This window comes from Felis catus, chromosome F1 (genome assembly GCF_018350175.1).
Source record: "Felis catus isolate Fca126 chromosome F1, F.catus_Fca126_mat1.0, whole genome shotgun sequence".
NCBI classification, from domain to species: domain Eukaryota; kingdom Metazoa; phylum Chordata; class Mammalia; order Carnivora; family Felidae; genus Felis; species Felis catus.
The window spans coordinates 18,598,992-18,613,425 of record NC_058384.1 but is presented as its reverse complement, the minus strand read 5'-3'; the positions used below and the strand labels follow the sequence as shown (position 1 = coordinate 18,613,425).

The following is a 14,434-nucleotide window of genomic DNA, read 5'->3' as shown; positions in this document are numbered from 1 at the left end:
AAAGCTTTTGAAGAAATATTTGTTGTCATAAGTGTTGGTCCTTACTCCTTTGGGTTGGAAATCTGATAATGTTGTTCCCCTATTTAAAACACTTTAATGGGGCACCTCAGTGGCTCAGCCAGTAAGTGTGTGACTCTTGATCTCGGCTCAGGTCATGATCTCACAGTTCATGAGATCGAGCCCCAAGTCTGGCTTTGTGCTGACAGTATGGAGCCTGCTTGGGATTCTCTGTCTCTCCCTCTCTCTCTGCCCCTCACCCACTCTTTCTCTATCAAAAATAAATAACCATAAAAAATAACCACTTTAATGGCTTGCGGCTGCCCTCAGAATGTGACACTGCCCCTCACCATGGCCCACACGACCTCTGTAACACGCCCCACCCCTTCCTATTTGCTGAGAACCTCTTCCCCCTTCACTCTGTCTCTTAGAGCCAGAGCAACCTTTTCTCCATTGATTTTAGAGGTCAAGTTTCATCCAGGCTGAAGTCTTCTTAATATTGGTTTTTCCACCTGGAACACTTCCCCATCTTTTGTAACCAGACTCCTGATCTGTCCCTCCAAGTTCAATAAAAACACATCCTCAGGGAGGCTTTCCCAAACTCCTCTGTGAGACCGGCCGCCCTCCTTGTCCCTCCTGCCACATTTCACCCTTTTCCGTTGGAGCCCCACCACCCAGTTGTAGTTATTTGGCTACTTATGTAACTTGTGCTTGTTTATTCTTTTGCTGCAAGATTTATGTGGGCAGAGACTGTATATATCTTAGGCATCACTGTATCCTTAACGCCAAGCACAGGAAACACCCCCACAGGTGCTTAGCTAGTAATTGTTGATGGAAGACTGTAAACGGGCAGCCACAATTTCCTCTCTATTCTACCGATCTCAATGAAAGTCTGTTTTCTTAGTTTAGAAAAGTATACTTTTGATTTGAATTTGGTTCAGGCAGGCAGAGCATAAAGTGAGCACCTACCGTGGGCCCGGCTTCATGCTGGGAACTGGCAGATCCAGTGTTTATGAAGAGAGCTTTGCTAGAAAGAGCCTGAAATGTAGCATGGGTCACCTTGAGCTCAGGTTCTGTCACTGCCCCCATTCACTAGCCCGTGACCCTGAGCAGCTCACCTCACCTCTTTGACTCTAAGTGTCCTCCACTGTCAATCATAACCATTTTCCAAGGAGCTCAAACTAAAGTGTTAGCCCTACAAGGGTCTTGAGATTCTAAAACTGCACACATATTTTAGTGATACTCAGGAATTGGCCCCTGCTCCCTAGACGCTCCCAACCTGAGGGATTGGGATGAGGAAGATCAATATTGACCCTTATTTTCAACTATGTCAAGTTCTGAAGCAACGTAACTTGGGATACTGGTTTCAGCGTGGACGTTTTGATTTTTGTAAGGCTTTCTCTTTTTTTTTTCTTCTTCTTCTCTTTTTTTTCTCCTTTTCCTTCCTTCTTTCTTTCCTTTCTCCCTCCCACCCCCCCTCCCCATCTCTTTCTTTCAGTTTCTTGGCCCCAAATTTTCCATGTGGGTTTGGTAAGAGCGGGTCAGAGAGAAGAGACTCACAGGAAAAGTGGCGGCTGCAGTAGATGGGCTGACCCAGAGAGAAAGCTGACCTTGGCCAGCTTGGCCAGCCATGTGCCATGCGGCCAGCCTCCCCCTCTGCCCATCCCTGGCCTGGGGTTGAGGCAGCAGCACCCCGCTGAGGGGTCAGTGCCCATCAGGATCTGCTTCCTCGCCAGAGAATTGCCCCATCTCAAGTTCTTCTCCTTGACTGGTCTAATTTTATCCTTTGTCCTTTCATTTAATAGTGAATATCTGCTATGAAAACACTGTGTATAAAGAATTGTTCTAGGCTCTGCGGCATTTATAAGCTTCCCCACAAGACCCCACTCTGTCATTCAAACACAATAATAATTGCTGACATTTATTGATGACTGCTGTGTACTATTTATATGCGACTAGTGCGTGCATAGCACAAGTACTGTGCTATGCCCTTTGGCGTATATTACTTCATGTGATCATCACAACCCTGTAAGGAAAGTGCTGTTTGTCTCCCGTCTTTCCAGTGAGGAAACATTTATGCAGTTGGCCCAAGGTCCCACGGCAGTGATTGGCAGAGCCGAAGTCCTCACCCAGAGCAGACAGCTCTGGAGCCCGGTTCTTAGCGTGTCGGCCGCACTTTCTGCCCTCTACCAGGAGAGAGAGGCCTCATACGCAATCACAACCCAAGGCAGAACTGTGTAATTATCGTACGTGGGGTACAAGGCGTGCTGAAGGAATGAGGAAGCCATGCTGGGCAGGGTGCAGAGGCCACACAAGGAGGCACAGAGAGGCATTTGAGAAAGGGCCAAGGGCCTCAGGGCAGAGGAAAGGGAGGTAAGGGCAGTGTATGGGACAGAGGTTACTGTCGCTAGGGCCCCGGATGTGGAATGACGGCTGGAGTAGGAGGGAGAAGTAAGACTTGCTTCCAAAGTGACAGCCCTTCACCTGTCACATTAATGAGAGAGAGGCACCCTACAGGTCCTGCGAGGTCTGGCTTCCCAGAAATGGTCTCCAGGGATTAGGAATTTTAGCTCAAAAAATGGTGAGGCGGTGCCACAGCCTACTGCCCGGATATTATTTAGAACCAAGCAGAGCCCTGGCGCGGTGACTCAGTTGGTTAAGTGTCCGACTCTGGCTCGGGTCATGATCTCTTGGCGTTGGGCTCTGTGCTGACAGCTCGGAGCCTGCTTCCAGCTCTCTGTCTGACTGTCTGTCTGTCTCTCTCTCTCTGCCCCTTCCCTACTCGTGTGCTCTCTCTCTCTCTCTCTCCCTCACGCTCAAAAATAAATAAATGAACGTTTTTAAAAATGCAAAAACCAAAGAAGCAGACGGAGCCTCGATTCTGTCTCTCGACTGTGGTGGCCCAGCCCCGACTCCTGGACGCTCACTCTCTCCCCTGCCCTCTCTTGCAGCTCTTGCAGGAGGCCACCATGAGCTCCCTGTGGTGCTCAGGGACTGGAGACGTCATCGAGGACTGGTGTCGATGTGACTCCACCGCTTTTGGAGCTGATGGACTCCCCACCTGTGCGCCTCTCCCACAGCCTGTGTACGATTCCCCTTCTCTGCCTCTGTTGCATGCACGCCTCCGCACGCTTCTGCACACGTAGATTACAGAGGGTCCACTGTGTGCAAAGCAGTAGGCTGGGTGCTGGGTAAGAAAACCGCGAGGCAGTACCTGCCCTCGGCCAGCTTTCCATCTTCCAGGGGAGGCAGGCACACAGAGAAGCTGTAGGTAGAAGACAGACGATAAGAGTTCTATGAGTTCTGTGAGACGTTTCAGCCAAGTGTGAAAGGGAACGGTCAAGTCTGAATTTGGGGAATGGTGAAGCCTTCATGAAGGAGGTGGCCCTTGAATCTCTCCCTGAAGGTGGAGGGGTAGGACAGCACGTGCAGAAGATCAGAGGATAAAGTGGCGTCGCAAAGGAGGAAGTGAGAGGCCTGTAGTGAGCCGCTAACTAGGCCAAGGACGCCCTGGGTGGCGGCACCGTGTGGAGCTATTAGGTACTGTTATCACTTTCATTTAAGAGATAAGGAAATGCATTCAGATGGACTGAATTTTTCCAAGGTCACTGAGCAGGAAGCAGAACCACCACCGCTAAGAAGCTGGGATCTCAGCCGTGGTAGTGTGGGAAGGACACGATAGAAAGATGACTTTAGGTAGAACCAGCAGGGGGCAGTGGGTGACTTGTTGGTGGGAGGGGGAAAGAGGGATGAGTTGAGAATGGATGTTAAGACTCCTGCCCCTGTGGCTGGGAAGATGAATAGGCCACAGCTGAGAAAAGAAGCAGGCTTGAGGAGGAGGCTGTGTTCGTGTGGACCCGTCTTGGGGTTCTGTCGGGGCAGTCCTAATGGAGATAGATGTTCGGTGGTCAGAGGGAAAGACAGTCTGGAGCTCTGTAGAAAATATAGACACTAGGGGGCGCCTGGTTGGCTCAGTCGTTTAAGCACCCTACTTCTTCGGCTCAGGTCATGATCCCACGGTGTGTGGGTTCAAGCCGCACGTCGGGCTCTGTGCTGACAGCTCAGAGCCTGGAGCCTGCTTCGGATTCTGCGCCTCCCATTCTCTCTCTGCCCCTCCCCGACTAGCGTGCTCTCTCTCTCTCTCTCAAAATAAATACTTTAAAAAAAAGATAGGCACTAAAGATAAGATTTAAATCAACCCCAAAGAAATGAGAGATGCAACCACAGCTATGAGAAAGGCTGCTCCAGAGTAAGTATAAACTGGGAAGAGGAGAGTTGGGGATGAGCATCAGGGGGTATGTGCCTTTGAGGAGTGAACAGAGTACAGAGGGCTGCTAAGGTGGTTCACGGTGAACATGTCCAATTTCCTTGCCCTCAGGGGAAGGCTGAACAGAACTGGTGAAATTCCTGTAAAGGGCCTGAGGCAGGAACCGCCTTAGCCTCTGCTGTGGCATCCGCCCTGGAAGTGAAGCACAGACATATGGTGTCTAATAAAGAGTGCTGGCAGGAACAGCCGGACCTGCGTGGCCCCGTGGGTTGGTGAGGCAGAGAAAGCCCAAAGGGAGGATCAGGACCAGCAGATCCAGCTCTGGCTGACCCAGTCAGCAAGAGCGGGCCGGCAGGAGGAAACCAGCAAGTGGGAGGCTGGTTCTGTTGGACGCTGCCCTCTGGCCTGTTGCATGGGAGCACAGGTGGGCATTACCAACGGGCCAGGATGAGCAGGAAGAGAACCGAGAAGGAGGAGGACACAACAGTAGACGGTCAGTACAGACCAATGTTGTCTACACGACCTCTCTCTAAGGGTAGTTTTAGATACACCGGCCCTTCGTTTCTTGCTCTTTACGGGCCATGACTTGGACCTCTTGAGTCAAAAGAGAATCAAGCTCATTGTCAGTAGAAGTCCTTTCTTTTGGTACAAAGGGGGCCACTGGAAGCAGATGATGCTTCTGGATGGATTCACCAACTAAGAAAATTTCCTTTGACACAACACTGAAGCCGCCAAATAGTTATCACTAGGTGGACACAAGAGCCAACCATTGGTGTCTTAGGGCTGATTTTTTCTCCAAACCTGTGTTTACTATATGTCATCGCTAAAGATCAAATTGGGCTAACTTTCCATAAGCAGAGGTTCCATAAGCAGGAACCTCTATTAAGGACTTCACTTCTTGTGTCAACTTTAATCACTTCTTTAGTGGCAGACGTTAGTTTCTTGAATGTTGACTGGTCATTGGAAATAGAAATGCACTCTGGTTTTACACAAGTCTCTGTAATCACGCACGCTATTTTTCAGGAGAGGGGGGCTTCAGTCCATATTTTCATAGAATCTGAGTTCTCAGAAAGGCTTACTTACTCACTTAAGCTTCCTAATGCTTTTTCTTCAAAATAGCACTCTGCATATGACTCTAATTAATGAATTTGTCAATATCCGCACTGTTTTGGGTCTATTCCATCTTTAATGTCATATGCAAACTATGAGCTGCTTCAGAGTAAGCCACTAAAGAGCATGTGTTTTGCATTATTTTCCCACTGGTTAAATTCCTTGCTATTGCTCCCACAGCCTCCCGTGATTTCTTCTTAAAGTTCTTATCACACATTATTATAAGCACATGTATAGTTGTCTATTGACCACTCCCCTGCATCTTTAGCCCCAAGGTCATTCTTACAATAGGTGTTTAACAAATATTTGCTGAATTGAAATTGACTTTTGCTTTAGTGTGCTCCATCCACAGCACCTTGCACAGTGATCCCTGAGACCAGTGACAGGCATCTGTGACCTGAGTGGAGACCAGAGGACGATGATTGTGGGAGGTTGTGAGATATGGGACCCAAGGCCAAGGGTGAATGGCAGGGATGCATGTGAAGGAGGGAGACTGGAGTGAACAGGAACTGGGAAAATCCCCAGAAACCCGTGGTCTAGGAAGAAACAGGGAATTGGAAGCAAGTGAGAAAAGTGAGACACACATACAAAGTCAGAACAAGGCAGCAAATTGAAATCACGGGGACCATTAGGAGATCCATACCACCAAATGTCAATAATGTGTCTTGAGTACAAAGAGGTACGAGATGGGAAGGCAAAAGAGTGGCCAAAATAGACAATCTGCATGGAAGGAGGAGACTATGAATTGGGAAAAGCAAAGAAATACTGGAGTTGGGAATCAGGATATTCAAAGAAACCTGAGAGCAAAGAAAGAAACTGAAATCAGAGTTTGCAGACACAGGACATCACCCCGAAGAGAACTTATTAACATGTTGTCACATCTCTCTTGTCCAGTAAAGCCCCCATGTGTGTTGCCTCCACACCGAGCCTGTTGCAAAGCCCGGCCAGCAGATCCATAGCAAGGATGGAAGCCAGCGTTCCCCCCAACAGGGCAGATCCTGGTAACACTATGGAAACTGAGCTGATCACGGCCTTGTTAATGCAGGGCTCTCCAAGACACCACCTTCACTGAGCCTTCGTATGAGCTTTTTAAGCACATTTTCCTATTTTCAAGAGCAAATCCAGAAATTGTATTTCCAAGCCATATAAAGGGCCACCCCGAAAGCCCTATCCATTGACCCTGTAAGATGCAGGGGTTCATTCATTTTTGAGTCACTTACTTACAAATATAGGTTGAGTTCCTAACTTGTAACAGGCACTTAGAGTAATAAAATGTAGATTTCCGGGATCTTCAAGAACCATTGGTCTCTAGTGAAGGAGAGAGGCGCTCAGAGAGATCATTGTAGCAGTTGGTTAAGAAAGGTTAGAAGGAAGACTTCAGGGTGTAACCGTTGAGACGATGGCCAGTATCAGAAAAAAATTGAAGGTGTCAACAGGGACCCCATGTGTTGTTTCTTTCTGTATGCACTCAGGCTGAGACTCTCCACGGTTCATGAGCCCAGCAGCACCCTTGTGGTCCTAGAGTGGGAACACTCAGAGCCTCCGATCGGGGTGCAGATTGTAGATTACCTCATCCGTCAAGAAAAGGTCACTGACAGGATGGACCACTCCAAAGTGGAGACAGGTGAGCATCTCTGACTTCGTGGGCTCATCTTGATCCATTGGTGAAAAGAAGAGAGAAGAAAAACGCCCTGCCTCCTGGCCTTTGCTCCCGGTCCCCTGTGTCCCAGGGCAGTGCAGGCGGAGCGGGGACAAGCTAGAACAGCCATCTTGCCCACATAAGAGTTTTTGCATGGCGAGCTATCTGACAAAGTCTTGTTTTGATTTTGTTTTTCTTTTTGTTTATTACAGAGGTGTCCATTTCACTGCCTCTAGGCACACTCACAAAGAAACAACAATACAGTACACTAGTTATCCTAGCCCACAATTAGGAAACAATTCTGTGCTAACCACTGCCATGATTACAGAAAAAAAAATTCCTTTGCTAATAACCCCCCTCCAGGCACAAGCATGTGCAAACAGATGTGCTTACCCCGTGTCTTGTCCTAAAGCAAACTCTGCTTTCCCAGGTCCAGCTAGAAGAGGGAAGTCTTAAAGAACGGGAAACGCCCCATGAAAAATGTTCCATGCCTTAGGATTTTGCTGCCTACACGTAGGGAAAGGTCAACATAAATCGTGCCTAAGACTTACGCGTGAGTGTGGTCGCCAACGGGAGAGTGGCATCCACAGTCCGACTCAGGGTACATGGCTTCTTTTGAAACCATCACTCGGGCTGAGAGACCTATGCAGTGCCTTCGGGTGTGGAGAATGTCTCTTGCTTCCCCGAAGGCTCTTTTCCTGCTGTGTACAGGTACTGCAAAGGTCTGGCAGTGACCACTGACCACAGCAGCTGTTCTCTGCCCTCGCCAAGAACATTTCATAAAAGAGCTCACAGATGGGGTATGCATGTCTTGCATCCGGAGTTGTATCTGCATTCACTCTGGACAAACGGCTCTAAATTGATGAAACACAAAACGGAAGAGCCAATTCCTTCTAGGTCTTTTTTCTCTGCAGCAATTCGAGAAGACTGGGGACCAAGCAGTGTTAATGTTAAGTTCTCATTGAACTGACGCCATGCCCTCACCGCTTGGCCGTCGTTGTTTCTCATGGCCTTTTCCGTTCCTTCCCCCTGGGCAGAAACGGTGCTGAGCTTTGTGGACGACATCATCTCTGGAGCCAAGTCTCCTTGTGCCATGCCCTCTCAGGTGCCAGACAAGCAGCTTACCACCATCTCTCTGATCATTCGGTGCCTGGAACCGGACACCATCTACATGTGAGTGACACACATCCATGCCTAGCGATTCTTTGCCCTGAACGTCCTGAGGCTCTAAGCTCCTTCTGTTTTGTTGCTTGAGTTCCTTCAGAAACTTGGGGAAATATTTTGAGTTTCTCAAGTCCTCTCCCCATCGGCGTTAGGGAGAGCTTTCTAGGGCCTGGAAAGGGAGGATGAAGAAAGACCGGATAGCCCCATCCTTCAAAGACTCTGCCACACAGAGAGGACAGATACAAACAAGTCACTTTCATATCGGGTAGGAAGAAAGAAATGCTAGATGGGAGAACAAGGAACGTGTGGTAGAAGGCAAAAGGAAGGAATGGTGAATTCTGACTAGAGTGGACATCGTCTGACTTGGGTTGTGTACAATTTCCATAGGTAGAGTGATGTTGGAAAAGGCACAGCAGCCTAGGGAGCCAGCAAGGGCAAAAGCAAAGAGGCATGAAGGTGAGTAGCGAGTAGTCCCGTAGAGCAGAAGCAGATGGTGAGTAAAAGGGAATGGAACAAAGTGAGTCCGGAAAAATAGAGTGAATGCTGTAAGTCAGGGGAGATTATTCATTTTGTTAGATGAAAGGTGTAGAATGCCAAGAACTCTGCTTTTTTCTTTAAATTTTTTTTTAATGTTTGTTTATTTTTGAGAGAGAGAGAAAGAGAGACCCAAGTGGGCGAGGGGCAGAGAGCTAGGCAGACACAGAATCCGAAACAGGCTCCAGGCTCCGAGCTGTCAGCACAGAGCCTGACATGGGGCTCAAACCCATGGACAGCGAGATCATGGCCTGAGCTGAAGTCAGATGCTCAACCGACCTGAGCTGAAGTCGGAGGCTCAACCGACTGAGCCACCCAGGTGCCCCAAGAACTCTGCTTTTTTAGAAAGCTAGCTCTAGTGACTTTGAGAGAGTTTCTAGAGGTTAGAGATGGTCAGCACTTTTCTTCAAAGGAAATACAGTGGACTTCTGTATCATGGCACTTGGAACAGCCCTGCGCTCTCAGGGAGCTCTTCCTCATTTTGCCCTGAGCTCCTGGAACAATTGTCAAATATTTTGTGAAGCAGAGATGTAAAAGACGCCAAAAGAGGGAGACGTGGAAGGAGTGTAAGTCATGATGGGAAAATCGGCGGGGAGGGGGAGAGGCAGAATTCCTAGTGACGTCATTCTGGGACCTTTTGACCCCATCGGTATGAAGAACATGTAACAGTTTACAGATGAGGTCACAAGAATAGAGTCAGAGTAGCCAGAATAAATCATCTCCATTTCCACAGTTAAAGAATTCAGAGGTGAAAAGCCCTAGAAGTGTGAATGGCATTGATTGCAAAATGAACTTAGATGCTCAGCCTGCATATCTTCAATCTAGGAAAAAGAGTAACTAGGAGGCCATACGAGTAAAATACATAAAGACAAGGGATATTCTAGAGGAGCTGGGAAATACAGAGAGCCTACTTGTGATTCTCAGCGGCTCTCGTGCTGTTGGGCAGCACGAACCCTGTATGAGCAAAGCTTCTTAGCTTTAGGAGCAAAGATTAGGGAGGGTGGACCACCTCGCCTGCTGTCAAATGCCTCCAATTCGGTGAAACTGGAATTCTCATTTCTAACAAAGGCTCCATAATTCCTGCCACTAAGTCACAACTGTTAATTAGGAATTTTGAAATTCCTATGAGCCAGCCCTTACCCATCTTGGGACCCTCCTCATGTTGGCCTGACTGGGCCATATTTCCTGATCAAAGACCGGAGACCGATACCTTCTCCCTATCTTTGGGGAGCTTCTATCTGCTATCTTTGGGGAGCTTCCAGTATTGCTGTCTCGTCAAACACGAACTTTCTGTCAGTGTGGATTACTGGGGAAGTCAGAGACAGCGCCCCGGGGGGCCGAGGGAAGGAGCAGCCAGCTCTGCGGCACTCCACTAGGTGGCGCTGCAGATCACGCGAAGAGGGCCGTGGAGGGCCCAGGAGAGTCGTTCCTCTCCGCAGAGGATGAGAAGCCAGACCTTCAGTCCCTGGTGCAAGGAGGGAGCCCTGGATTAGTTGTTGGAAACACTTGGCCCCTAGCCTGGTTTTGTTTCTAAGCACTAAGTAATTCTAAGCAAGATTGCAACTAAGTTTTCTGATCATTAAAATGGAGAGGTCAGCCTTCGTTTATGGAGTGCTTACTATGCCTGGGAGCCTCGGGGACCCTGTGAGGCCGGGGTTTTGCTCCCATTTTATAGTTGAGGAAAACAGAGGTTCAGCAACACGGAGTAACTTCCGCAGAATTGCAGGCTGGTTGTCTGGGGTGTGGCGGTGGTTCAGAATTGAATCGGGGTTTGCATTTTCTTCACTCACTGCTTCTCGCTCCCCAGCCGCTCCAGGCTGCTGCCATGACCTCATTACCTCACACGAAGGCTTAGGGCTGGTTCTTCTCCTGGGCTCCACGGAAGGAGACGTGCATTTCAGCCCAGCTGGCTTATTTTGCCATCCTATCTGTGCATTTTATTTAATGCATTAAAAAAACATTCTTCTGAGGATTCTCGGTCCACAGTACAAAAATGTTTAAGAATCCCCGGTTGAGATCCCACAGTTTGTGAGATCGAGCCGCGCGTTGGGCTCTGCACTGACATTGTGGAGCCTGCTTGGGAAGCCCAGAGGATGAGAAACTCCAGTGACCGCCATTGCTGAGGATCCAAGCAGCCACTGGGAAGCTGTGTGGGGCCGGTGTGGCACAGGGGGACCACTCAGACCTAGGAGGAGAGGGCTGGCAGGGAGAGAAGGGTAGCAGGGTGCCGTAATTTGGACCAGGGTCAGATGAGGTTTGGGACCAGGCAAGATGGTGCATCTGAACCAAGGAGCAGAGGCCAGTGGAACAGACTGAGCCGCCTTGTGGAGATAGGAGGGAAAGCCTAGCACCGGCCCCAGCCTGACTGACAGCCAGGAGCCCGGGCAGTCCTGCGGGGCCCACAGGTGTGGTCTGGGCCCTGCCCCCAGGCAGCTCATCACATTCTCAGTCCCAGCAGCCCGCGTTTCCACTTGGGGCTTCTGGTCCGTGGTGGGGTGGAACTAGCCGTACATGGGAAACAGGCCCCCAGCCACAGGCAAGTCAGGACCCCTCAACGCTGGCTGTTCCGCTTCTGACTTCAAAAGGGAGAAACTGTCCTCGGCCCTCTGCGTCACCGTGCCATCTGAGCACAAGACAGGACAGAACAGAATGAACGTGATTTACTCAGTGTCGCCGGTTTCCGGGTATCGTCCTTGGTCTTTCGGGACGTAATGATCTCATTTCGGCCTCACAGGGACCTGCAGGCGGGTTCATCATCATCCCGTTTCACAGATGAGAGAAAGGAGAGCTCAGAGGATTTAGCTGTAACTCCCCACGGCGGGGAGTGGGGCTTCGGACCCGAGGTCTGACCCCAGGTTCCTTGGACACATACGTCTTCACTCGGCTCAGTGGCCGTCAGAGTAGAAGTGGAAGGCTTGTTAGAGCACCCCTCTGGAGTTTCCGATTCAGTAGGTCTGGGCCGGACGGGAGAACTTTTATGGCTGCCGAGTACCCAGGTGAGGCCGATGCCGCTGGGCTGAGGGCCCCCCTTTGAGAACCACTGCTCGGTGCCCTGATGCCTTCTGCCAAGTAGTATACCCGAGGCAACCCGTTACAACCCAGGACCCGCCGGGAAGCCACGAGAGGCTCTGGGCTACGCACCTCATGACGTGAGTGGTAGCAGCAGGTTGACACAAGGCTGCGAGAACAGCCGGGGCCAAACCCGCCCAAGCACAGCTTGACTGTCAGCCAGGCCCTCAGCTTCTGTCTGATGACCATTTCCTCCCCCTTCTGCCAGGTTCACCCTGTGGGGCGTGGACAACACCGGACGGCGTTCCAGGCCCAGCGACGTGATCGTAAAGACCCCTTGCCCCGTGGTGGATGATGTCAAAGCCCAAGGTGAGTGACGCCGGGGCCGGCAGAGCCTGCGGGGGGCTGAAAGCGGGAGCAAGGGAGTCAGACAGAACGTGGGTTCCGCGGAGAAGGGGGAGGATGCGAGGCCCAGCCCAGGGGCGGCACCTGTCTGATCGCCTCCGCCTCTGCCTCTGGTGGAGAGCCTCACGGTCCGCCGCTATTTCACACGGTCTGAGAGTCAGGCAGCTGGCACGACACGCTGACGAAAGCCCTGGGCACGCACAGGCGACAACACCAAACGCTTGGGTGTGCATCGAAGTGCCCGTGACCTTGGCCCTCAGGACCCTGATCTGGGCACTTGCTGGCTTAGTGTGTTTGTGCACATCTGAAGGGTTATTTTGAATTAAAGCATAGAGAGTCTGCAGGTGGGGAATTAATTACCGTATCCATCCCCCCCCCCAAAGATGTTTCCAAATCCTTAATTCTGTATTTCAGAGTATCTGTGGGCCAGTCCCTTGGTAGAGAATTGTCCCTCTTCAGTGCACCGGAATAGGCCCTTGTCACTTAAGGGGTTTGCCTCCGTCAACATCCGTGGCACAAACAGCCCACTTGCTAGAGATCCCCTTCCTCATGTTGCCCCCTGGCGCGTCTCGAGAGCGTCCCCTGCTCTGAGGCTTATCACGTGGCCTCCAGAGCCAGGATTTGGCCGTCCCGGGCACCCCTTATGCAGAGCTCTGACGCCAAGCACACTGCCCTGTCCAGCCACCGCCGTCTCTCCGGTGGCCTAGGGCCGATTTGATTTGCACGTGAGCGGAGACACGGGCCGACTCTGGGAGCTCCGTCCGTGCAAGTTTCAGGAAGGGAAGTGGGGTGGCCAAGCTGATTGCTGGCCCCGCCGGTGGCCTTCCGGGTGGCTCCTGGCTCCAGGAGTATCGGGTTGCCCGTGAGGGACACGGTCCCGCAGCGTTCCAGGGGCACGCGCAGCGATGTGAAAACACACGGGGAGGAGCGCCCCAGACCTACGTTAACTGGAACCACTGGCGCGGTAGCCCTCACAGCTCCTGGAAGGATCCTCGCAGTTACGGCCTCACTGAACACGTGTGGCCTGTGAAGAGTGCGGTTATTTTCCACACAGCGATCTGCCCCTGCTCGGGCCCCTTCTTAAAACTCTTCAAGGATTGCCATGCCTCTCGTGACAGAGACCAAAATACTCACCAGACACACGGGACCTGACTGAGGCGACCCTGACCCGCTTTGCCAGCCTCTTCCTGTCCCCTCTCCCCATCAATCTCTGCGTCTCTGCCTCACCGCCTTTCTCAGGTCCCCCACGCCATTTCCGCTCCCGCCGCCGGTCTCGTTGCCTCCAGTGCTCTCCACCCCCAGCCCTGAGCGAACCGATTAACTCCCCTCCGCCTGCAGATTCGGGATCCGGTGTCCCTTCCTCAGGACAGGCACTGCTGGAGGCTCCGCAGCACCGCGTTACTTTCCTTTGGAACATTCATCTCCGTTTGTTAGTATCCTCACGAGCCCAGTATCTCTCACTGGACAGTGAGTTCTGCTAGAGCGGAATCTGCTTTGTTGGCTCGCTGTCACGTCCCTAATGCTTCGAAGGAAGGCAGCATGGTGACTGACTGGTGACAGGAAAATTTAGGCTCTGGAGTCAGACCATCCAGGTTCAGATTCCTGATCTGCTGGCTACTTGACCTTGAGCAGCTGACCTCACCTCATGTCTCCGTTTACTGATCTATAAAATGGGGGAAGTGATAAGACTACCCTACCTGATAAGAGTCTAATAAGAGTCAAATGAGTGAATTTACTTTAAGTCTTTTTCTCGTGCCCATCCCATAGGAACGGTGCAGTAAATGTTAGGGAACATACATTCTAAGATGGCACCCCTCATGGCCAACCTGATAGAACTGGAGTCAGGAGCCCAAATGAGGTGATGTAAGGGGTATGAGCAAATTGCTTGGCCACAACATTTCTCTGGATGAAACAGGCTCAGCTTAGAATACCAGCCTCAAAGTCTCCGTGACTACAGAAATGCCGCCGCTTACCATGCGGAGTCTGCTTTCCGATAGGGACCCGGTAAGCATTTACTGAATGGATAGAATATTGCCCCCATTTTATGGGTGCAGAAATTGAGATTCGGAGCCGAGTGAACAGCTGACCAGGGTCACAAAGTGAGCAGCTAACAGCCTCAGCACTCAGACCCATTATTTGACATCAGTTCCCACTTTGCCTATAATGTTAAATTAGATATTTAGAAGGTCATTGTGTAAAAGAGTGAAAACCTGTCTTTGAATGAATAAAAGACCTACATTTTAAGCAGAGTGTTCAAGTTAGGTGGCGGGGGGAAAAATCCCCCTTTTTAGAACTATGAGAATCCACTG

The 14,434-nt window shown here is 50.7% G+C and overlaps 1 protein-coding gene across 8 annotated transcripts in view; it reads left to right on the top strand.

The window, feature by feature from the left end:
- Window positions 1-14,434, top strand: part of ASTN1 (astrotactin 1) — a 302,845-nt gene that overhangs the window by 275,271 nt on the left and 13,140 nt on the right. For 6 of the 8 annotated variants that reach the window (XM_019821665.3, XM_019821664.3, XM_019821666.3 and 3 more), the window contains 4 exons: window positions 2,949-3,082; window positions 6,847-6,998; window positions 8,051-8,186; window positions 11,989-12,089. In XM_019821665.3, the coding sequence (XP_019677224.3) occupies window positions 2,949-3,082; window positions 6,847-6,998; window positions 8,051-8,186; window positions 11,989-12,089 (523 nt within the window). Of the gene's footprint in view, window positions 1-2,948; window positions 3,189-6,846; window positions 6,999-8,050; window positions 8,187-8,564; window positions 8,634-11,988; window positions 12,090-14,434 lie in introns of those variants that run through there. The other 2 variants (XR_006592122.1, XM_045049422.1) reach the window with 2 other exon arrangements.